General features: G+C 32.9%; 1 protein-coding gene across 3 annotated transcripts; it reads left to right on the top strand.

The window, feature by feature from the left end:
* Positions 1–2,187: 2,187 nt before the first annotated feature.
* Positions 2,188–23,374, top strand: LOC143224675 (uncharacterized). 3 transcript variants are annotated; one of them, XM_076452833.1, is made up of 8 exons: positions 2,188–2,433; positions 3,903–4,187; positions 12,705–12,832; positions 13,309–13,444; positions 17,429–17,551; positions 18,201–18,410; positions 20,217–20,316; positions 22,820–23,374. In XM_076452833.1, the coding sequence occupies exons 3-8, from the start codon at positions 12,738–12,740 to the stop codon at positions 22,897–22,899; spliced, it is 744 nt and encodes a 247-aa protein (XP_076308948.1). In that variant the 5' UTR covers positions 2,188–2,433; positions 3,903–4,187; positions 12,705–12,737; the 3' UTR covers positions 22,900–23,374. The 3 variants fall into 3 exon arrangements, with proteins under 3 accessions (XP_076308948.1, XP_076308949.1, XP_076308951.1); XM_076452834.1 differs by lacking the exons at positions 2,188–2,433; positions 3,903–4,187; positions 12,705–12,832 and adding an exon at positions 14,888–15,068 and having other exon boundaries at positions 13,325–13,444; XM_076452836.1 differs by lacking the exons at positions 2,188–2,433; positions 3,903–4,187; positions 12,705–12,832; positions 13,309–13,444 and adding an exon at positions 15,100–15,162.
* Positions 23,375–24,445: the final 1,071 nt, after the last annotated feature.

The raw sequence follows: 24,445 nt of genomic DNA, 5'->3' as shown, positions 1-24,445 counted from the left end.
TAACTAAAAATTGATTAAATATTTATTGAGATGAAATTTGCAGAATTAGTACATACAACTGTAAATACATGTAATTAAACAATTAGTACATACAACTGTAAATGCGTGTAATTAAACGGAATTGGTACGTACAACTGTAAATGCGTGTAATTAAACGGAATTGGTACGTACAACTGTAAATGCGTGTAATTAAACGGAATTGGTAGGCGCGGCTGTAAATGCGTGTAGTTAAACGGAATTGGTAGGTGCGGCTGTAAATGCGTGTAGTTAAACGGAATTGGTAGTCGCGGCTGTAAATGCGTGTAGTTAAACGGAATTGGTAGGTGCGGCTGTAAATGCGTGTAGTTAAACGGAATTGGTAGTCGCGGCTGTAAATGCGTGTAGTTAAACGGAATTGGTAGGTGCAGCTGTAAATGCGTGTAGTTAAACGGAATTGGTAGGTGCAGCTGTAAATGCGTGTAGTTAAACGGAATTGGTAGGTGCAGCTGTAAATGCGTGTAATCAAACGGAATTGGTAGGTGCAGCTGTAAATGCGTGTAATTAAAATGAAACAGAGTGGTGAAACATGCGCCATAAGTAATGTCACAATAGGGAAAAATCGAAAAGGCTTTAACAGCAGTTTTGACGCAGAGTGTAAGAAGCAAATCCAACCGAAGCTAACATATATCCTGACTACGTTTTCTGTGTAACGTGTTAGATTGTTTATAACAAGTCAAAACACTTCACTCCCACCAGGATATATAAAGTATTTGCTACAAGTTGGCACTTTAGTCTTTGCATTGTAAGGCTTTTACCAAAGTTTGGAAAGTAGTGTGCAAGAACGAATTATTAGCCAAAGTGAATAACAAAGAAATGTATCATGAATAGATTTTACAAAGAAGGACACGCGTAAAAAATAGTGTTTGGTACCAGAGCCAGTATTAGAAAAACTGAAAGTAAAACTACATATAGACTTACTTATAGCTAATACGACTTGGTCATAAAACTACATGTGCACTTGCTTATGGCTGGTACGACTTGGTCATAAAACTACATGTAGACTTGCTTATGGCTGGTACGACTTGGTCATAAAACTACATGTAGACTTGCTTATGGCTGGTACGACTTGGTCGTAAAACTACATGTGGACTTACTTGTGGCTGGTACGACTTGGTAATAAAAAGGAAAAGGACGAATAAAGCGTTGTCTAAAACTTATTTCTGGTAATTGTAAACAGTGTGACTGTCATATCGGTACTGTCAGATGGTGTTTAAGTAATAGGAGAACAGCTTTCTTTGTTTCGTTAGAGTGATAGCGTACACTTAATTATGCAATTGTATGTATAGTTTTGGGGTGGGTGTAAAACAGGTGCATTGAATTATTTTGTAATTTGGGTTTGTAATGGCTATCTTCCGCTGACCAGGAGGGTCAAGTTCCACCGAGTCCACGTTTTCCCTTCATGAAAATGCTATATCTCGCGTACTTTTTTGTAGTGATGTTCCAGAATAAATTTCCAGTTTTGCGAATTCATTGAGTTTGTATATAAAGTCTTTCACTCAAAACAGTTACTTCACACACACGTAAATTTACAAAAATTTCGAAGATCGTATTTATATTTATATGTAAATACTCTTGTTAAATACATAGTTCATCTAACTTCGTAAGTTCTCTTGTGGTAGGTAGCCTTGTATTTAACTGTTAATAGGGGAGATACTTCTAGAATGTCAAAACATTGAGGAGTATGTTTGGAGAAGTCTAAATATACTTTTTACTAATGTGCCTTGACTTATGAGTAAAAGTCTGTTCTTACTTTTTAAATATAACGCCTTTTGTTTTTGCGTTTTTTTTTTAAATTCACATCTCTTACCTAATTTTAAACTTTCAATTTTATATAAATTTATCTTTTATTTTTCTGTAATTTTTATCTTATTTTAATGTTTGGTTTTGTTCTTTTAATATCCTGTTTCTTCCAGACCTTTCAAGTCACGTAGGTTTCTACATCCCAAGGACCTCCGCCTATGAATCCAAACAAACATCGTTATACTGCGAAACCTTATAAACACAGTTTCAAGACTTTGCTAAATCGGCTACACAGATGAAGAAGTGAACTGTATAATAAACCCCTTCATTCACTCCAACTACTGTTGAAGTGCCTAAACTTGCACACAAAATTGACACTGATACAAGAACACAATTTCGCTGTACCATTCATCTTGAAGTAATTTCAAAAATAACCAACACTTGAAGAAACTTGTCATTAAACATAATTCCTGTTGACTTGAAGTTAATTCAAAAATTTGACACTAAATGAAAATCATTACTGAATAAAAATCAAGTAGAACATTCCACAGAATTGTACATCGGAGAAACAGGATGGGAAGATGGAAGCAGTTTCTTCGAACATAGTAAAAAACCATGCAGTATTTACTACCACTGCAACTTGGGAAAACCACGGTAAATCTATACAAAATTAGATTAGAAATAAGTACCGAACGCCAACAAACAAAAGAATCTAACTGAACAAAGCAGCCATGCTTTAAACAAACATCTGGGGTATCCTTAATCTGCTGAACAGTTTGGTCATGTGATCTCTGTTTCATACTGTGTATGTGTCTTGTAATGCGATATACGTACTCCATCAGCCAATGTTCGCATACCACTAGTGTCCCATTGTGATGTATTGTTACAGATGCTTCACCAGACAATGTTTTAAATAGACTTCTCATAAGCAACTGATTTCGTAAAACCAAATTAAAGAATTTAACAAAAAGCCAACTAGTTAGATTACTTGTATGGAAATCATTCACCAACTGGTGTGGCAAAAGTGTTCAAATATCTGTGTTTAGTAAAATGTCGTGAGTGAAGCTGTGCTAACATTGATTCTATGTCTATCTCCTTTATTTTTATGTGCTGAATATATATTATTATAACTTCTAATTAATGCATCAACTAGCAACTTTTTTCCTGGAATTGTTATTGCTTTCCCCAACAATGAGGATACTTTTCTCTGTGCATAAAACTTTCGTGTATATATTGGGTTATTTTGGTTTCTTAAATAAAATAAACATAATGATAATATTTTTATTTTTTCAGGTTATAGGTTTACTTAACTGTTGGTTTGTGTGAGTTTTAACGCAAGCCACGTAATGGACTACCTTCAAACAAGTATGTACGCGATGAGGAATGGTCCTGGATTTTAGCGTTGGAAGTCCGTTAATATATCATTTACCTCAAGAAACTTTAAGTAAAAATAAGCTTCGCTTCTTAGTTAAACTCTAAATACAAACTCCAGTTACTAATTTCTATTCTAATGGAATTTGCACAAGTAGAAACTCAAGCTGCAGCTGAAACTAACTGGCTTACAGCAACAAAAGTTCCCTAGTTGGACAGGGGTAAGTCTAAGGCCTTTCAACGCTAAACTTCGGGATTCTATCCTCCCACGGTAGACATAGTAGACAGCACAATATGCTTTGCTCTAAAAGAAAGAAGCAAAAAGCAACAAGGAAACTTACTAAATCATGCTCTAATTATTTGTTAATTAACACTAATTCACTAAGTCGACAGTTTTTCTCTAGTCTAGGTTTGTTTTAAACTGGTTAAAGTATTTTTTAAAATTTTCAAAAGTTTTTCGTCATTTAATCACGCACCTCTTGCTACGTCAAACCTCCTCCTGGCTAAACAACAATACAAACGTCTAAATCGAAATATGTGGCGTAGAACATTATAATTTCTCTTAGCTACGATGTTTTTGAAATGATCGGGTTTAAAAGGTGGGGGAAGGGTAAATGTTATTGATATAACGAATTAGATTTCAACCAATTTTAGGATACATTTAAATAATTTTGTTAGTGTTCACAATATTTAGTTGTTCTATGCTAGAACTATTGTCATCATGAATGACGAATTTTGTTGTCTTTATCTAGCAACTCAGTGGACAAAAAGAACTTGAATTTCCGTGGAATCCTGGTGTCATTCTGTGGCTTCCTCATTCAGTTCACCACTGGTCATTTGTTAACATTCATTAACATGAACATGTACATCACCTCGTATCTCCGTGAAAGAATAGATAAACGTGTCAACTATAGTATATCTCCCTGGATTAATGCTGCTACCATTCTTGGTCGAGGACTTTTTATGCCTATAGGGGGACGACTTGGTGACCGACTAGGACTGCGGTGGGCGTGCCTTTTTGGAAGTATTCTATTTAGGTAGGCTCAAAGTTCAACATAAGATTTGTAAGCATGTGACCTACGTGTTATCTATATCTGTTCCTATTAGATGTAATGTTAAGGCCAATATTATCATTTATTTAAGTTAAACTCAGTGGAACTTGTATTAGTAATAGTGTTAATGTTAAATATCATATAATACATTGGCATGGACCCCTTGTTTTTTCGCGTTAGTAAGTGTTAGTGTCGTGTTATGATATAAAAGATTGTTTAGTGTAGGTATTATTTTGGTTTATTTTGAGTTAATATTTCATGATTGTTTAGATTATCATAAGATAATTAAGAGCAAAGTTTAAAGTAAACATTGACGATTTTATTTACAAAACTCACTGTTTATAGTTCATTGGTGTTGAGGTTGTGGGATGTCGCGTGAAACTTATTGATGTCGAGGATATAGAAATTTGTAGAAGAGGGGCAGACGATTAAGTTGTAGATATATAATTAGTGAGACTATCGGGAAGAGACAACAGACGAGAAAGTAAAGGCACGGAAGTAGAAACTAGGCCTGAGAAAAGTTAACGTAAAGCTAACTACCGTAGGAGCGAAAGGCCTAACTATTGATATGTCGGAGTCAAACTAATAATTTTAAATGATACAAGAAGTGTAGTGTAGCGAATTATAGAGCATTTGAATCAGCCCGAGTACACCTTGACGAAAGGAAGAGACGATACCTGAAGTAGGAGGACCAGACGATCATAGGAAGAACAGTATACAACTGTGGTAGCTCGCGTTATTACTGTAAGATAATTTTACACGGGATTCTGCAGGGATAGAAATAAAGGTAGTTTGGCTTGTCAGTTGAAATTCCAAAGTAATTGACTAAGCCTATGTAGACTTTTGACAACTAGAAAAGAACTACATATGTGGTGTTTATGATATGCGTATGAAATCTGTTATGTAAATAATTTGTTGGACATCCATTTAACTAGTTTTAATATATATTCTTTGAAAAATAAGTTGTTGTTTCTTTATTTTTGAATGTATGACCAACAAATCGGAAATCTATTGTATAAGAGAACCCAACGCACGTATTTTTTACCACAATTCAACAATCAAGTTGTTTGATATGTTGAGTATGACATAGTTCATTGGTTCGGACTTGCCTTTAATACTAGTTTGAGTGTTGAATCTTTAATACCGTAGGTGAGGATTCCTCATTAATGATATTAGTTTCGAATGTAACGTAATTAATTGGTGGGAACTTAGCGTTAGTAATAGTATCAGCATTAGTATGGAATTGCTGTTATTAATAACGTTAGGGTTAACTATCATATAATAAATTGATATCTACCCATTAATATTTTTTAGTGTCGTTTAATGGAGTTTTAATGAAAAGGTAACTTAATACATTGAGAGAGTATTCAAGTAATAGGCTTAAACAACTTATAGTAGTTAAGAAGTATTCTGCTTAAGTGTATTTTATCAGCTGATATGTGATACGGTGAGTGCAGTTGTGTTCTCTTCATTGTCTGTTTTGATCAGTTTAAAATTTGAGCAAGAAAAGTGAACTTAAATATGCAATTACTATCTGTGTTTTGAAAACTATATTTTCTTTACGCTAGATTGTAAAAGTGGTAAATTTTTGTGTGTAGATTACATAAGTATTTCAGCAATACCTGTATATAAGTTTTTTGTTCCAAGTCCAGTGTTATACTTGTGATTAAAAATCTCAAACCACCACATTTTCCTGTTTTCTAAAGTATAGTATGTGGAGATGCTTTTAGAAATAAATCAAAGGTCAAATAATTATTGTTTAGCATGACTTGTTTTGACAGGTTAAAAGTAGAAAATTTTATTACTAGCCATTTCGCAGATTTTACCAACAGAATGTTGGCTTAGCACCAACTTATACGAGCGCGCCTGAAAAAGCAAATGTAGGCTTAGCACCAACTTCTTCGAGCGCGTCTGGAAAAGCGAATGTAGGTTTGGTACCAACTTCTACGAACGTGTCTGAAAAAGCGAATGTATGTTTAATACTAATTCCATATTAGTTCTACTATATATTAGTGACCACAGATTAAGCGATTTTTCATGTTATAGGTGTAAGTTATTTAATAATACTTATTTATAGTGATAACAAATGTTCACAATATAATGGATCATGCTGTTTTGGGTGTATATTAACTCTTCTTTACAGTAACAGTCGGTGCCAGCTCACCTCCAATGTTTTAGGTATAGGTGGCTCAATGATAAATGATCTATACTATTTTTATTAATGGTCACAGAGTAATTGGAAGATAGTAATTTAGGTGTAGGTTTCCCAGTTGCATCTAATCTTTACTTTACAGGGATGATTATAGTGTAATAGCACTGTGATGCTTTTTGTGTAGATTACCCAATAATACGAGACTTCCACTGTGTAGTAGTGAACAGTGTAAAAGGATCATGATGTTTTGAGTGTAGATTAATTTATGCTGTACAGTAATGAACACTGTGTCAGAGTAACATCCATGTAGAGAAAGCTACAAGTTACATCTAACAAGCACTAAACTTGTATGTAGAAGAAAGTTCCAAGGAAGTAATGATTAATAGATTCTAGCTATCAAAAGTAGTGGCCAATTCTGTGACTGATCTCTGTACTGGCAGCCAGATGCAGAGAGTGGTTAATTTTGTGACTGATCTCTTTAGCACCAGTTTCTATACTTATGAAATTATACACAAATTCAGGTATCTTTACAGTGGAGAGAATGCAAGGGTGAAACTGGGGCATATTTTGAAGTACAGGGGTTCTGCGTACTTACTTGTTTTAACACAGTAAGAACTGAGTACATAACTTCTAACATACATCTTTGTTAAATATATTACAGCAAGACTGCTGTAAAGTGTTCCAGTATCCATAATGTTGTCCCTTTAAGATTCTTATGTACATATTAGATATTACTTGTTGACAGTAGCTTCTGCTTTATATTCATTCAAAATGACATTCCTCAGATTACTTGATTAAATTTATTTTTTCGGTTGATTTTTTCTCTGCAGCATTTCATATCAGTGTGAGATAATCAGTATTTAGCTTTAATATTGCTGTTTAATTAAAGCTTAATTGGATGGATGAGAATAGCACTGTTGTTTTAGTATCGTTTTACACTAATCTAAATGAAAGGAAAGAGAAAATGTACAGAACACTATGTAACACAAATTTTGTTTCTGGATAGTATGTGTTATTTCTCAATTGCTTATGTTGTAAAAGTACAGGAAATGGGCATTATTACCTTCAAACTTTGCTTTCATGACGTGGATAATGAAATCTAGAAATTAACCTATTTTCTTTGTTAAAACGGGCAAATTTGCACATTTTCATACACATAAGGTCTGAATAAAACAACATATGAATCAAGATTTCCATGTATTTATGCTAAAGTTATAGAAAAATGAACAAAAATATTTACAAGTGAGTAGTTTTTCGAGATTTGCAACTGTAATGTAAATCACTTTCACTATAATCCCACAAATATAGTCTCCCATCATGTTTTCATTATACACTCCTTGGTAGGGCATTTAAAGCCCAGTATATCTTGGTGGAAGAGCTTACCTTGCTTTTCTGAGTATGCTCTCATGTTCTCCTTGAATTTATCAAGATAGGCATCAAGGATATGGACTTTCAGGAACATTCTGCAGCCCATTTTGTTGTTCTTCACCAGAACCTCAAACAGTTCCACAAGTTTTGGCCTTGTGATTGCCCAAAAAGCCCTGAACCACCACTGCAACAAAGCTGCCCCAAGCTTTATTTTCCTTCTTACTAAGCTTCTTGGGGAATTCTGTGCACTCCAGGATCTTTTTATTTGTGGTCCAATGAAGACACTAGCTTTGACCTTTGCCTCAGACAGCTTAGGGAAGAGGTTTTGAAGGTACTTGAAGGCTGCATAAGACCCAATTTTATGTGCAATGGTGAGAACTTGCTCCATTGAGGCCAGTACTTCCTGTTGTAGTGTGTTGTGGTGTCCCTGCTGTCCCAAAGGCAAAGATAACAGGGAAACTTGGTAAAGCCTCCTTGGATAGGTCTATATGTTTGCTTAGGCAGCTAGAACTAAACTGAAGTGGTGAGTGGTGAGCACCTGGATATATATTACTATGGAAAGTTCTAGAAAATTCTAAAAGGTTCTTAAAGTTCTACAACATCTCAGAAAGTTATTGAAAATTCTTGTAAGTTCAAGAAAATTCTATCAGCTACTCAGCACTGAATCCACATGGAATGTTTTGGAAAATGGGTAAATTTGAAAATTTCATTACCCAGGTCACAAAAGAAAAATAGGTTTTTTCCATTTACTTTAGCCATAAGCAATTGGGAAATAACACTTTCTGCCCAGGAACAAGAAAAAGTAAAAACATTTTTACCTATTGTAATCAATTCTGTTTCTAGGAAGATATGAAATTTCACTTAATTTGTGGGTTTTGTTTGCGAGTGGTATGTACTTCTGTGTATGTGTGTGTGTGTACCTTTCTATGGAGAAGTAAAGTCAGTACACCCAAACCCATATAACTTTTTTAAAAGAAAATAAATCACAATCTAATTGAAAGATTTATACAAAAGGAAGCTCAATAGATTCCAGTTACCATGAGTTTCAAAAGGACACATCTCAGTTCATTGAAATCCATAGACATTTTTGTGAAATATCATTAAGGTCAATATAACTCAATCCACATGGCTTTCTAAAGATAGTCAGAAGTGAATTTGCCACAATTCAATAGGTTTTTAACAAAAAATGCATAAAAATATCATGCCTAATGCACTTCACCCAGTGTCATAACTTTATAAAGAAACTTGATAAATATAGAAGCAAAAAGCCCAATCAATCCATACATTCATATAACATAATAACATGGTGTTATGAAACAACAGACCTATTGGTCCATCTCAGCTGTCACATCCTCGAAACTATCATAACTTAACAAAAGAAAAACATGAAGCAATCCTTATCTTTCACACAGTTAAAGCTTTCTTAAACTCGTTTAAATTCACTGCTTCTCTAATATCTGATGGCAACCCAATCAAAAAGCTAACCATCCTGTTAAAAAGATAAAACTATTAGCTGAAGATGACTCCTATGCTACCAAAATCTATATGAGTCCCCCTAGTCCTACTGTTAACTTATGAACAAATGATGTATAAACACTATCAATTACCTTAATCTTAGACATCACAAATTCCCAACTCTTATTTTTTCAACAAAAAAAAAAAGAATTTTGAAGACTTCAGCCTCTCCTCATGTGGCAACCACCTCTATCCTAAGTACCATTCTATTAACCCTTTTCAACAATTCAATGTCTTTCCTAAATTAAGACTGAACATAAAGTTCCAAATGAGGACTAACTAGTTACTTGTAGAATCAGATAACATCTTTAAAATTGCATTTAATATTTCTGTTCATTCAACTTACTCTTATTTACCCTATCTGTAAGAAGAGAACACTGCCTGAATGACTACCCTAGCTTTAAGAAGAGGGCACTGCCAGAATGACTACCCTAGCTTTAAGAAGATGGCAATGCCATAATGACTACCCTAGCTTTAAGAAGAGCACACTGCCTGAATGACTACCCTAGCTTTAAGAAGAGCACACTGCTTGAATGATTACCCTAGCTTTAAGAAGATGGCAATGCCATAATGACTACCCTAGCTTTAAGAAGGGCACACTGCCTGAATGACTACCCTAGCTTTAAGAAGGGCACACTGCCTGAATGACTACCCTAGCTTTAAGAAGATGGCAATGCCATAATGACTACCCTAGCTTTAAGAAGATGGCAATGCCATAATGACTACCCTAGCTTTAAGAAGGGCACACTGCCTGAATGACTACCCTAGCTTTAAGAAGATGGCAATGCCTGAATGACTACCCTAGCTTTAAGAAGAGCACACTGCCTGAATGACTACCCTAGCTTTAAGAAGAGCACACTGCTTGAATGATTACCCTAGCTTTAAGAAGAGCACACTGCTTGAATGTGACTACCCTAGCTTTAAGAAGAGCACACTGCCAGAATGACTACCCTAGCTTTAAGAAGAGCACACTGCCAGAATGACTACCCTAGCTTTAAGAAGGGCACACTGCCTGAATGACTACCCCATCTTTAAGAAGGGCACACTGCCTGAATGACTACCCCATCTTTAAGAAGAGCACACTGCCTGAATGACTTAAGATACTGATTAACCATTATACCAAGATTACTTCCATGGCACTGTTAAGGTTATTCCCATCAAATTATAATTCACACCATGATAATGCCATACATTATAAATAATTTAAAAATGACACTTGTTTAGAATGTTATTTACAATTAAAAGGAATATTCCTTTCAGTTTTAAATAAGTGGATTATCTTGCATCTATTATAAATAAAACCCATCTGACATTTATTTACCAAACTCACTAAATGTTTTAAATCCTTTAAATCACCAGCATCCTCTTCACAGCTAGCAAAATCTAAAACCTTGACATCTGCAAAAATTTGTTGTCCATTCTTTCATATATGTCATTGATGTAAGTTAAAAAGAGCAAATGTCTTAAGACTGAGCCCTCAGGTACACCCATTTGAGAAATTAATCCAGCTTGACTGAAATCCATTTACAACAACCCTCTGCTTTGTATCCAATTAACTTACTTCTACCCCACAACAGATAATATTTGTACAAACCTTTTATGTGACACTTTATGAAATGTATTCCAAATATCCAGATGCACCAAATTCATACCCTTATTCTCATCTACATAAACAATGATCTTTTCAAAAAATGTCAAAAGATTTGTAAAGCAAAAACTTCCTTAAGTGAAACCACCTTAACTATACAATAAAATTCTAAATTTTATTAAATGATATACAAAGTATCTTTTCTCAGACTTTCTAAAACTTTTCTCACAACTGATGCAAAAATATAATTACTGGGACAACTTTTAACATCACTTTGAAATGAGAAGTTACATAAGCTAACTTCCAGTCCTCTGGTATCTGCCCATTATTCAAGGATTTATAAATAAATAAACATCAATGAGTGAGTGACTCACAATATCAATTCATAACGTTCTTCAAAACCCTAGAGAAAATATTATCTGGAGACTTAATGGTCTTAACAAGCTCAGAATTAATGTAATAATCTTACTTATTCTTGTTTCCATCTATCCATCCTTCAAGATGTGGAATATTGCTTGGATCTTTTAGTAAAAACTGAAAACAAATTAGAATTTAAATACCCCAGCTAAACACAGAAGTAAATAGAACAATGACTACTTACACCCAGATGTTGCCAAATTTCGATCGTATTAATTCTTTCTAATAATTTAAGTTAACAATAAAGGTGAAATAGCATTATTTTTGTAGTTTTCTTGACTAATTGGTGACAAAAGACAATAACAGCCTTTCTTCCTCATGGTTTAACTCTAGCCTTTATATTTCTAGCATTATAATAGTAACTACGCCTATCCTAATAACTGATTTTCTACTTATTATCTGTGCTAAACTTCTGTCTCTTAACCATTTTTTCATTCAGTTTATCTTGACCCTCAAAACTACCTAGTCCTATCTTGGACTAGGTGAGCCCTTGTCCCATCTAAACACACACACACACACACACACACACACACACACAGACGAGTGTGGGTTGAGGTGTACTAGCTATTTCCCTGAACAGTCCAGGTAAATTAGTTTATTGTTTCTATTTATTTTTATAGTATTAATTTTAACTAAACAAATCAAATTGTAAAATAAATCACATGAATCCTTTGTTAGTCACTGTAACATGAAAAATAAATATAAATTAAAATATAAGATTTTTGTTTGAAAAACATTGAAATACCAAATTGTTTGGAAGATAAATTGTAAATGTAAAAATGTGTGTATATGTAATGTATGTATGTATGTATGTGGAGTTTGTCTTACCTAATCATTTACACTTCATTTTCCTCCATCTGGTTAAGCAATCTGTGATTTCTAAATGCAACCTTCCTGTTTTCTCTAATTCATCTTGTGTATAATGACAAATGTTTCTTGTGCTTGTTTCAACAGTATGATTAAAGAGAAATCCAAAGTCACTGTTACCATTACCTTTATTAGTATGTTTCTTATGATGTAACAAGACTGTTTGTTTCATTCTCCAGATGCTTTAGTTATCTGATTGTCATAAGAAACAGTTCATGGATAGCTTTTGCTACTTTTAAGATGTCATACTTTACTTACAGTGGGTGGGATGGGACTTGAAAATCACTTTCTGGATAGTCCTGATACTCCAAGTTGATTCATTTAATTTTTTTACAATTCCATTTTGAATATTATAATTTATGAGCACTTCTGTAGTAAAAAGACCTATTACACACCATTCCTGAGAGTGATGAAGTTTTTGGTGGCATCATACTGTCTGCAGTATACCATAGAATATCAGTCTACATCTAATGACATTTCAATATAATGTACTCAACCCTCTTTGTATCTGTAAAAATGAAGGTATTAGTTTAATATTGTGTTATATCTGTGTGAGTGCATTAATGTCACATAGAAATTTTCTTTCTACACACAGTAGTTTACTAAGAAGAAAGGCCTTGTGGTTGGAATGTCATCTGCAGGATTTGGACTTGCCCTATTAATTCTGAACCCAATCCAAACTGAGTTCATTAATCCTCTGAATTTGCCTGCAGATAAATATGGGTAAACTATAGATACATAAGCAAGAGGAAGAATTGTGTATTAGTATTCAAAGATTTTAAAGACCAAAGGCAAGAGTAAAGGTTTAATTAAGATTAACAATTATGATAAATAGAAAAAACAAAAGTGAAATGAATTGATGTGTACTTGGTAAGAATATTGAAGTTTTGACATGCAATTTACAGAACTAAATATAAAATTAATTAGAAATGGTTTGGTTGGTTATTAATAGTAATTTAATAGTGATGTGATAAAATGTTAGGAAATCATGACTGTAATAAGTATTTATGAAGAGTGATTTGAGTAAGGACAAATATTTAAAGACACTGTTTTAAAGGATAAGCTTGTGTAAGTATGCATGTTTTAAAGGGAGGTGAGCATGTCTTTAAAGGGATGTGTGTTTGCTATAATTTCTTATATATTAATTTTCAGTTCTTAGAATGTACATTGTTTTGTGATTGTATTGTTTATTTTTTAAGGTACTTTACAGATTCAGATCTGTTAGACCAAGTTGTCATCACGTTCCCTCTATTAGGAGGGATTTCCTTGGTATTGCAGCTGGTTGCCTGCATTTTCCTGGTTAACCCTCCCATTAAGAAAAATCCTGACATTAATGTAAGTTATATGAAACCTCAGTGGATAAGAATGACTACATTCTATCATATAGTATATTGTTTAAAATTTTTCTGTTTTTATTTTAATAGGATCATTTTTAAATGTCTGTTACGATGAGTTGTATAATGAAAACTTTAATTTTCTATAGTCATTTCTCAGGTGTTTTGTTATTTAATCTTGTCTAAATTTGAGGAATGAAGCTATTAGCAATTTGTTTTTTTTTAATTAAAGAGAAGTTGATTTAATTGTCTGTTTAAATTAAGTAAATAACTGACAGAACAAATGATTTGCTACCAGTGATACAAGAACTAATAATGTGTAATGTGTTAAAGGTACTAGCAGTTATACAGACTTTATAGGTTAATATCTAATTATTATTATTATTATTAAATTCTACTGTTTGAGGAATGGTACAAGAAGGCTGGTATGTAATGATTATTAAATTCTACTGTTTGAGGAATGATTGAATAAGTTAATGGTATTAATTTTGAGCTTGTTAAGAAAAAATTAGAACAAGTGTGTTTACCAGAAGACAATCTTGTCTTACAAATGTTTTGATATTATTTGAATAGGTTATTTGTGTAGATGAGGGTAAAGGTATAGATATGGTTCATATGGATTTTCAGAAAGCATTTGACCAAATGCCACATAATGTTAGTGAGTGAAAATGTAAGATCTCTGCAAGACATAGTGTCAGTGTAACTGAACTACAGTTTCTAGTGGGAATGAACATGGAGATCCATTTCTCTAGAGAAGATACAAGTCCATTGGTGGTGAAGCTCTGTGTACATTTCATACAGCTGGGTAAACTTTAAAAAGTAGGTAAAGTGTCTTACTTTAGGACACAACATGGCATTGGCTAACAACCATCTGACCAAAGATTCAAAACACAATCAAAGAGCCATGCTTCTAGAATAAAGGCTTTTCTGTAGGTGTAGGTGATAAGTTGGTTAATTGAATAGCAAACTAGCTGGATGGAAGAAAATTATTATAAAAGTGGGATATCTTGCGGCTTATTGTTGGACCTTTGCTCTTTTTGATTTTCATCTATGACACAGATGAAATAATTGTTAATGAATTATTTAAAGTTGTTGATAAAATTAGGTTTAAATATTGCTGGCTCTAAGGAGGAGAGTAATGTTGCTTTACAAAAGGAGTTGCATTAGTTAGTGAGCTGGGAAAATGTTACATAGCTTTGAATGATAGTAAATGCAAAGTAATGTATGTGTTATCATAATTTCAATTATAAATTTGCTGGGAATAACATTAAGTTTGTTATGGAAGTAAAGGATCTTGGTATTCTGGTCAATCAATTTCTTAACCATTCAGGCAATATGCTGTAGGTGTGAAGCAAAACGTTGTCTCTGATTAAATAGAAACAATTTTGTTATCAGATTGTTTATTTCTAGTCTTAACCAAATATTTATTCATAATCAAATTTAGGTTGAGGAAAATGAGCAGAAGTTAAAGATTATTGTAATACAGGAAGATGGAAGCGAAGATGAAGGACAGTGCAAGTCGTGCAGATGGAAGCGAGAAGATGAAGGACAGTGCAAGTCGTGCAGATGGAAGAAAAGAACTTGAAAACAAGGAAAACAAAGATGCAGGAGAGGACAATTTTTCAGTTATGTTAATGTTTAAAACAAGAGTTTTATATTTTCACGTTCACCATGGCTTTATCTTTCCAGAGTATCCTGTTTATGATAGCTATGATCAAGGTAAAGTATGTCTGGGAATATGTTAGTAAACAGTTAGGATAGTAAGGTTATGTCTCTTGTTGTAGTTATTGAAATAAGCAGAGTTAGGATAGTAAGGTTATGTCTGTTGTTCAAAACAAAAGTTTAATATTCTCATGTTTACCATGGCATTATCTTATCAGAGTACAGAGTATCCTGTTCATGATAGCCATGACCAGGGTAATGTACTGTCGGGTAATATGTTAGTAAACAGTTAAGATAGTAAGGTTACGTCTGCTGTTGTTGAAATAGCCCAGTTAAGATGGTAAGGCTGTACATGTGTAAAAATATCTGGTATGGGTAGAGAAAGCACTATGTAGAGGAATGAATGTCGTTTCAACCTTCTTTGGTCATCTTCAGGTTCATGATGATTGAAGAAGGTTGAAACGCTGTTTACTTTTCTATATGGTGCTTTCTCTATCCATACCAGCTATTTTTATATACATATTTTTCTCTACAAGTGGGTTTTCTCATCATCTCCGATAGTAAGGTTATGTCTTTGATGTTGAAATTATCTGTTAAGATAGTGAAGTTATGTCTATGTTGTTTAAATAACCATAGTTTAGTTTTAATAGCTTTATATTGTAATTAAATGTGTGTTTTTGATTCTGTATTATTCCACCTTTTTTTTGGGGATCCAAAAAATGCACTTGTCTTAGGTCTTATAATAGTCAAATCTTCAAGTAGAAGCTACTCTTAATGAATATAATATAATGTTTCAGGACAACATGGGACATTTTTGTTTGTCTTAGCTGTTCCATACGTTAACTAAATTATCTTAAGAGAATGTAAAGCTAGCCCTTATTCATATACTTATGAAGCCTTTCTTACACTTATTTATATATGTACTGCCTCTACAACATCTGGAGGCAAACCATTCCAAAGACTAACCACCCAGATGTCTTAGTTGGAGATGTCTCCTAACCTGCCAAATTTTGTATACTTAGTGTTAGTTATACTGTTCTCACTGTTCAATATGTAGAAAGATAATGCAACATTATCAGTTCCTTTACAGTCTTAAACGCCTCCCTCGGATCCCCTCCCAAATTCTTCAAGAAAATACAATGAGATATTTCAGCTTCTCCTCATGTGATAACCCCTTCATTTTGGGAACCCTTCTCTGAACATTTTTCAACAATTCAATGTGTTTTCTGAGGTAAGGAACCTAAGACTGAACACTATATTCTAAATGTGGCCTAACCAGTGACCTATACAATGAAATTATAACTTCTTCAGACTTGTATTCAGTATTTCTGTAGGTACAATCTAAAATTCTATTTGTCTTACCACTGTCAACATCACACTGCTTATTATAGTTTGCAAATAATTTATTAACTGTTCCTTCATCTATGTCATTGATGTCAATTGAATAGAGCAAAGGTCCCAAGACTGAGACCCGATGTACTCCACTTGTGATGTTTATCCATTCTGACTGAACTCCATTTGTAACAACTTTCTCCTTTCTTCCATCAAGCCACTCTTCTATCCAGTTTCTTAACTTATCTCCCAAACCTATAGAGGATTTTTTTACAAGCTGATTTTATGGCTCCTTGTCAAATGCTTTTTGAAAATCCAGATACACCAAATCAATACCCTTACCTTCTTTTACATACAGTATCTTTTTGTAAGATTTTTCCATTAATGAAATAACTTTTATCTAATAAAGTTCTAAATTTTGTTAAATTACTTTGTAAAATGTTTTAACTCACTTCCCACAACTGATGCAAGACTAACAGGCTTTTAATTACAAGGACAGGTTTTATCACCTCCCTTAACTGTAACTTGTTTGGTATAGTTTAGTTAAGGCTAAAATTTACCATACTATTAACAGATGTGCTTGTACTGTAATTCTACGACCTAACGTTAGGCCTTTTAGTGAACTGTGAAGTTTGTATTATGGTTTTCTACAAAATGTATTTCCCTTTCACTTACACCCATTGAAATGAAGTTCACGTGCATTTAGTTAGTAAAGTATGTAACTATTTTCAGGACAGACAAAACTGAGTATTGTTTTGTTATATTGTCTGTTTTTATATTCTGTACTTACCTAAACATTCTCTGGTTTTAGTCATGTTTTAATAGCACATTTATATGTTTAAGAGTTTTTGTGACAAACTGTCATAACTAGTGCTTTGTTTTGTATAATGTGTATTAAAGAGCATACTTTTGTGTGTATAAAATTACCATTATATTATTTTTAAGCTTTTCATTAATAAAGAAGAAATGGTTTGTGTCACTCTTGTTTCAGGCATATGGACAAACCTATATTAAGGATGATTTCTTTTTGTCAGTTGTGACAGCCTTAACTGGTGTTACTAATAGTGTGAGCCAACCTATATGGGGATTACTACTGGACAAAACCTCTTACAAGGTACGTTGTGCGTTTTTTACCACCCTCTTAATTAACGTACTGTTTAGGATTGTTTCTTAATATTTCTATTTATCTTAGAAAATGTTTTTTTATTTTCACAGGTGCTAGATTGAATTCAGTGAAGTTTTGGGTGTTTAGAAAATATTGTTTAGTTTTAAATATACTGAGAAATTTTCATTAAACGTAATTTGTCTTTAAATTAAACAACTTTAATATAGTATAGGTTTGAAGTATCATAATAAAAAAAAATTTGAGAAAATATCAATTTCTACAATTGAGGTCAAATTTAAGGTGGTGACAAGAGTAGTAGTAGAAGTGATTAACTTCAGGCAAGTTTCCTTTGTCTAGTTGCACCATGTTTGTTCATTTGTAGTCTGAACATTTGTTAATAACAATGGTAAACTTTACATATCTAATGTTATGCTCAGTGTAAAGAACTGACCCATCCATACAGAGGACCCAAACAGAAACTAATGGAATTATAATATGGATGGTAATTTTGTTTATTCACGTGTTATTAGTGACCCACTAACTCACAGATAAATTCAATTTAAAAGTAACAATTTAACAAAGAGATGGAGTCTCTTATTTAATTCTCTGGCTCAGCTAGTATGTATTAAAATATAACTATTTGTTGTTTCCATTTCAGGATTGTATGGCCAGTGTAAATGCTCTTCTAACTGCATTTATGTTAACCTTCTACGCTACACCATATGGCTACAAGATAATGTTTACAGTTTGGGTTTTAGCAATCGAGTTTGTTATGTCAGCAGTCTTTGTATTGATTCCTGCAGCATGTGCCAAGGTGTATGGGGCAAAGCATTCTGGGACCTCAGTGGGTTTTGTTTTTATTTTTCCAGTGAGTACAGCAGTATTTTGTGATGATGAGAAACCCATTTGAAGTAAAATATATTCTCAAGACAACTGGTGTGGGTATTAAGTTTTAATATAATGTACAGAACAACGTTTCGACTTTCTTAGGTCATCTTCAAGTTAACAAAAATTGAGTTTACAACTGACTTGCTGGGCACATGTTTTAAGGATGAGTGTAAATGGGTATGTGTACTTATTTACACTGTCATTGCTAAGATGTGCCCAGCAACAGTCAGTTGTTAACTTGAAGATGACCTAAGAAGGTCGAAACATTATTCTGTACGTTATATAAAAGTTTTATTACCCATACCGGTAATCTGCAGAATACAGAAAACAGTATTGTGCATGTTTCACTTTTTTTCTTTTTATATTATTATTTTTATTGAATTTAAGAAAGTTAGTAAGGAAGATACCATTATGAACTAATTTAATGTAACATAATATTTGGAGGCAGCAAGGGTCGTATTGGTTCATCTTGACTCTCACAATATCCAAAGGCAATCCATTCCAAAAGCCAACAACCTTAAAAACTGTTTTAACTGAAGATGACTCCAACCTTGTCCAGATTTTATACAAGTGTCCCCTAGGTCTACTGTTCTGTTAAATATGAAAAAAGATGATACATCAACATTATCAATTCCCTTTACAATCTTAAACACCTCAATCAAATCTTCCTATTGATTCTTCTTTCACTGTATTTGTCAGAAATACTGATGTAATAGTTTCAGTTAGAAATGGATTTATCCAAATTGAATTAGTGTTAAAATTTGCATACCTTTCCTAGTGAAGGTTGAGGGCTGTAAGCCAGCATATCTGAACTCAATAAATTATATGCAGAAAAAGATCTGTACCGTAATACAACAAACACCGTGAAATATTAGTACATTTACTAAATGAACTGTAAAGATGGGTTGTTCATTGTGCCTAGTTTAACTTTGGTAGTAGTTGATGACAATTTCAACTTAATACCTGGTACTTTGGTAATAGGTGATGAGTATTTTAACTTAGTTTCTGATACTTTGGTAACAGTTGAAGACTATTTCAGCCTACCATCCGACACTTTGGTAACAGTTGAGGACTATTTCAGCCTACCATCCGACACTTTGGTAACAGTTGAGGACTATTTCAGCCTACCATCTGACACTTTGGTAACAGTTGAGGACTATTTTAACTTAATGACTAACATATTAATTTACTTATTGTGATACTTTGGACAATAATGTATTCTTGCCATGATAACATTCTGATATGCTTCATGATGGGCAGAAGAGAAATCCGTTTGAATCTATGAACAACTTCAGAACATTCTGATATGCTGTTGCTATACCTGCCTTGAAGTTGACTGATGTCAGTGTCAGTTATCAGCAACATTATCAGTATGCTGTAGTAATAGTTTAAATATCTGTTATTACAAAACACTCTATAAGTAGTTATTGGCATATTTTATGGTTTATAATTTTGTTAAAATAATAATACTATAATTTAATTTACCACTCCTGTAGTTTTGATGTTTAGGTACCTAATTTGTTTGTTTAATGAACTATAAAATCAGATAATTTGTTTTTGTTCTTGAACATAGATAGTTAGTTTGACTTGTTTGTAAACTGAGATTTAGTACAAATTGTTTTTTGTATTCCTTCATTTGGGTAATGTTGGTATTACTGTCTCTCAAGTATGAGATGTATTATATTATATTAGATTACCTGAGTTTTATTTTGTCTTGTGGTTCATACAGCATCTGATTTTGTATTTTTCTTCACATATGTGAATGTTATTTATGTTTTTACTTCAGTCAATGTCTTGTGTTTTGGGAGCATTAGCAATTCAGTTTATTCAAGACAGTTTTGGGTGGTTTGGATCTTTTGGCTTTATTTCGAGTCTTACTTTCATGGGTAAGGACCTTTTATTATGATTAAAATTAGTTGGAATGTGTTTAACATCCATGGGTAAGGACCTTTATATGGATGGCAATTAGTTGGCTGTATATATTATATGGTATATGTTTAACATTTACAGGTAAGTATACTAATATTACTTTAGTCAACACTACAGACCGTATTAGTCATCTGTATGTCTTGTCTAGTATGTGTTTAATTTTTAACATCTGCAACTAAGTTTACTAACATTACTTTAGTCAACTTTAGAGACTGTATTAGTCGTATGTATTTGTTTTGTCGTATGTGTTTAACAATTAACATGTACCACTAAGAATAGTAACTTTACTTTAGTCAACCCTAGAGACTGTATTAGTCATCTGTATGTCTTGTCTGGTATGTGTTTAACAATTAACATGTACAACTAAGAATGGTAACATTACTTTAGTCAACCCTAGAGACTGTTTTAGTCGTATGTATTTGTTTTGTCGTATGTGTTTTAAAAATGAACATCTACAACTAAGTTAACTAACATAACTAATAGTCTGTAATGTTAACTAATCTGTATGTGCCACATGGAATGTGTTTAACATTTATTAAACACCACTAAATTTCCTAATATTACTTTAGTCAACACTAGAGACTCTATTAGTCATCTGTTTGTCTTTTCTTGTATGTTTAGACTCGAACATTCTTGGCTGTCCTAATGTTTCTTTGTTATGAAAATGTTAGCTTAAGTTTGTAGACTCAAATATTCTTAGTAGTTGTGTAGACACATACTGACTTTCAGGTGCTTAAAGTAAAACACTTATGACTTTACATTGTATAAAAGCTGGTAGAAAATCTTCTGACTTCCATTCCATATATATTTTGGCTAAGCATACATTCAGTTTAGTAAATGTGTGTTTAGATACTTTTGTTATGTGTGTGGAATGAGGGATGCTCCTGTGAGTTTGGTAAATGTGTGTTTAGATATTTTGGTTATGTGTGTGGAATGAGGGATGCTCCTGTGAGTTTGGTAAATGTGTGTTTAGATTTTTACATACTTTGTGTGTTTACATACTTTGGTTGTGTGTGTGGAATGAGGTATGTTCCTGTGAGTTTGGTAAATATGATTTTTATTCAGGGACTTTTGCATTTCCTAAGAGATATATCTCCTCACCTCAATCATTTCTCTTTGGTAAGAGAGATGTCTTTAGACTGCTGGGTATGTGTGTAATGGGTTTGTCGTATAATTATTTTAACATCTATGTTTATTTCAGTTTAATATATATTTAGAATGTGTTTTAAAGCTCTTTTATCTTTGAAGGTTACATGTTTTGGATTCCTCTGAGATGTATCTTTAGTCTCTTTTGTAGAGGATGTTTTATTATACTTGTGAGTTTTGTTTGTTTTACATCTTAGTTCATTTTAGAAATACTTGTTTCTGTTATTACTTAATTGTATAACTAGTGGTTGTAAAATGAATGAGGAGTCATAAATAAAAGAACTTTGTAATATGTACAGAAAGCTTATTAGTTGAGGTACCATTTTAAATTAAGGCTTTTATTAAGTTTCAGTTTAATGTGAATGAGTTTAGAATTGGAGAATTGAGATTGGCCACATGAGAAAATCACAAGACCCTGTTGTTAAATTTTTCACGATACTTCCCCCACCAATAGTATATAGAGTAAATATGTAGTAGATCTTTATATTTGTGTTACAAAATTTAAAGATTTGTGAAACATGAAGTGACATTTCAGCTGTGAAGAAGGAATGTAGTTTGATTTTAGTATACAGTGTTGTAGTGCAATAGTTTGATCTCTACTATTCAACAGTGAAAATTTGTCTGTAGGATGAAGTAGTCCCCTATATGACTTATCTTGTGTTTCCATTTCGTGGTGCTTTGTTTTTTATTGTTATTTGAAAAGCTTATTTTTGTGGTTAGTCTCTTTCAAGAATTGACATTGTCTACCTGTGTAACATGATGGCTGGTTGAAGAAGAGGGCTGGAAGAAACAACTTTTTATGACATTCTTTTCTCTTCAGTACATTCTTTACTATATTAAACTTCATAGACAAATAGGTGAAGGAATATTTTTCACTTCTGTTAAAATATGTTTCAGTGTCTTGTGTTTTTTTAAAGACCATCCATGTTTTGCATTTATGACAAATCTTACAGAAATTTGATTTAATTACAATCCTGGTACATGTGATACATTACTTTTTCATAGTTCCTTAATTTTGCATTTTTGTGTAGACTCGTACAATAATTTGACACACGCACACACTGTATGTATGTGATATCTTTCAGTCCTGTTCACTTTGTACAATAGTCAGTCAGATATTAGTTCCGTGTATGTTTCTTTGATACAGGTTGTGTACTATTTATGGTGACTAGCCATATACTTTTTTTTGCTACATCTTGTCATCTCTGATTTTCTATTCGTGAAACAATAGTTTCTACACTTCCATTTATATTATTTGTATATTAATATGCACTTACATTTGTATAATTAACTAAAACATTTTTTTCATTATAGCTTTTATAGCGACTCTGTTCTTCCCAGAAAGAGAGAAAGTGAAAAAAGTACAAGGAGAGCTGAGAGAGCCAAAACAGTGATAGTTAGAAATGTCACTTTAGTTTTAATCACATGTACTAATAACCAAGTGTAAGTTTTCATTAACATTAGCCCGGAGTAGTGAATATGTAACTTTTTATAAACTGTACTGTTGTATGTATAACTACTGCTGCTGAACCTTGTGAAATGTAATTACTGTAAGCTTCCTACATAATGTGATTATGAGACAGTCGGAATGATTTTTATGGGCCTAAATTCAATTTCTGAGCTGTGTAAAACTTTTGTCTCGTTGTATTGCAAACGGAGCACGTCATGCTTATTACGTTATTTAGTAACGGGCTTTGTTACCCTTTATGGACGAAAAATTAAGACTATAATAGAAATGGAGACATATCTTCCTTCACAGTTCTGATTGTTTTGTTTATGACTTCATTTTGGAATTTACACAGTTTTCTGTGAAGATAAGAGTATTAAAAATGTACCCGTGATAGTTGGAACTGTCATAACATCTATGGTGTGTAGTTGTGTAGTCTAAATTATTGTATATTTATTTTGATGTGCGTTTATTCGTGCATGATGAGACTAGTCGTGAGTAAGAAAATAGTGACTTCACATAACACAGGATCACCTCAGGCCTAAAGTTTTACTTGTTTTGAAAGTTCTGCTATTTCAAACTGTTATTAAGAACATGAAAACAAAAATCTGTAAGAGAAATTTGACCCTAAAGCCAACTGCTGTTTTAATGAACATGCAGTATTACACTTTGATTGAAGAAAGTGTATTCATATAGTTACATTCTTTTCAGCTCACCCATTTCTCAAATATTGTGTAGTTTTACGTGAAAATTATTACTTGGAGATCACGTGGTAAACGCCACACGTGATCGTGTTTATCAGACCTTTACGTGACCAGCTCACTCACGTCAACATGTCTATTAAAACTTGTTGTCCATCTCTAAACAAAGTTTTATATCCAGTGTTTCTTCTAAATGGATCTTTGTATGGTAAATAACCTGGTAGTTAATCTGTTTATCAGATATCAGAAGGTTGACAATACTACCTATTTTATGTCATAGTTTCTAACAAGTCCTAAGATCAATACATTTACCTGCTTTAGATTCGTTGTGTTATCAGAAGGTTCACAGTACTACCTATTTAATGTCATAGTTTCTAACAAGGCCTAAGATCAATACACTTACCTGCTTTAGATTCGTTGTGTTATCAGAAGGTTGACAATAATACCTGTTTAATGTCATAGTTTCTAACAAGGCCTACGATCAATACACTTACCTGCTTTGGATTCGTTGTGTTATCAGAAGGTTGACAATACTATCTACTTAATGTCATCATGTTTAAATTCTATTTACATCGTTTCTAATAAGCGCTGAAACTAAATAGAAGGCCGCATCTTTGTTTGTTAGTGATTGTAATAAGCTTTCAATGGAACAAACACCATGGTAATTTCTAACCGAGCTTCTAACACTATAATAAAATGTAAATCTGTTTATTTATAAAAATTGTTACTTTCTTGATGCATTTGTAAAGAAAAACCTAAACATTTCTCTGAAGATGTGCTTAGATATTAGTT

This window comes from Tachypleus tridentatus, chromosome 9, assembly GCF_004210375.1.
Source record: "Tachypleus tridentatus isolate NWPU-2018 chromosome 9, ASM421037v1, whole genome shotgun sequence".
NCBI classification, from domain to species: domain Eukaryota; kingdom Metazoa; phylum Arthropoda; class Merostomata; order Xiphosura; family Limulidae; genus Tachypleus; species Tachypleus tridentatus.
The sequence above is the reverse complement of the archived record's forward strand: the minus strand, read 5'-3'. Positions and strand labels throughout refer to the sequence as shown.

Excerpts from the sequence above, each read along its gene's own strand:
- LOC143224675 (XM_076452833.1), top strand. The coding sequence starts at position 12,738 with ATGTCATCTGCAGGATTTGGACTTGCCCTATTAATTCTGAACCCAATC. Across the intron at positions 17,552-18,200 it reads TGGACAAAACCTCTTACAAG|GATTGTATGGCCAGTGTAAA; the intron begins GTACGTTGTGCG and ends TTTCCATTTCAG. Across the intron at positions 20,317-22,819 it reads TTCGAGTCTTACTTTCATGG|CTTTTATAGCGACTCTGTTC; the intron begins GTAAGGACCTTT and ends TTTTCATTATAG.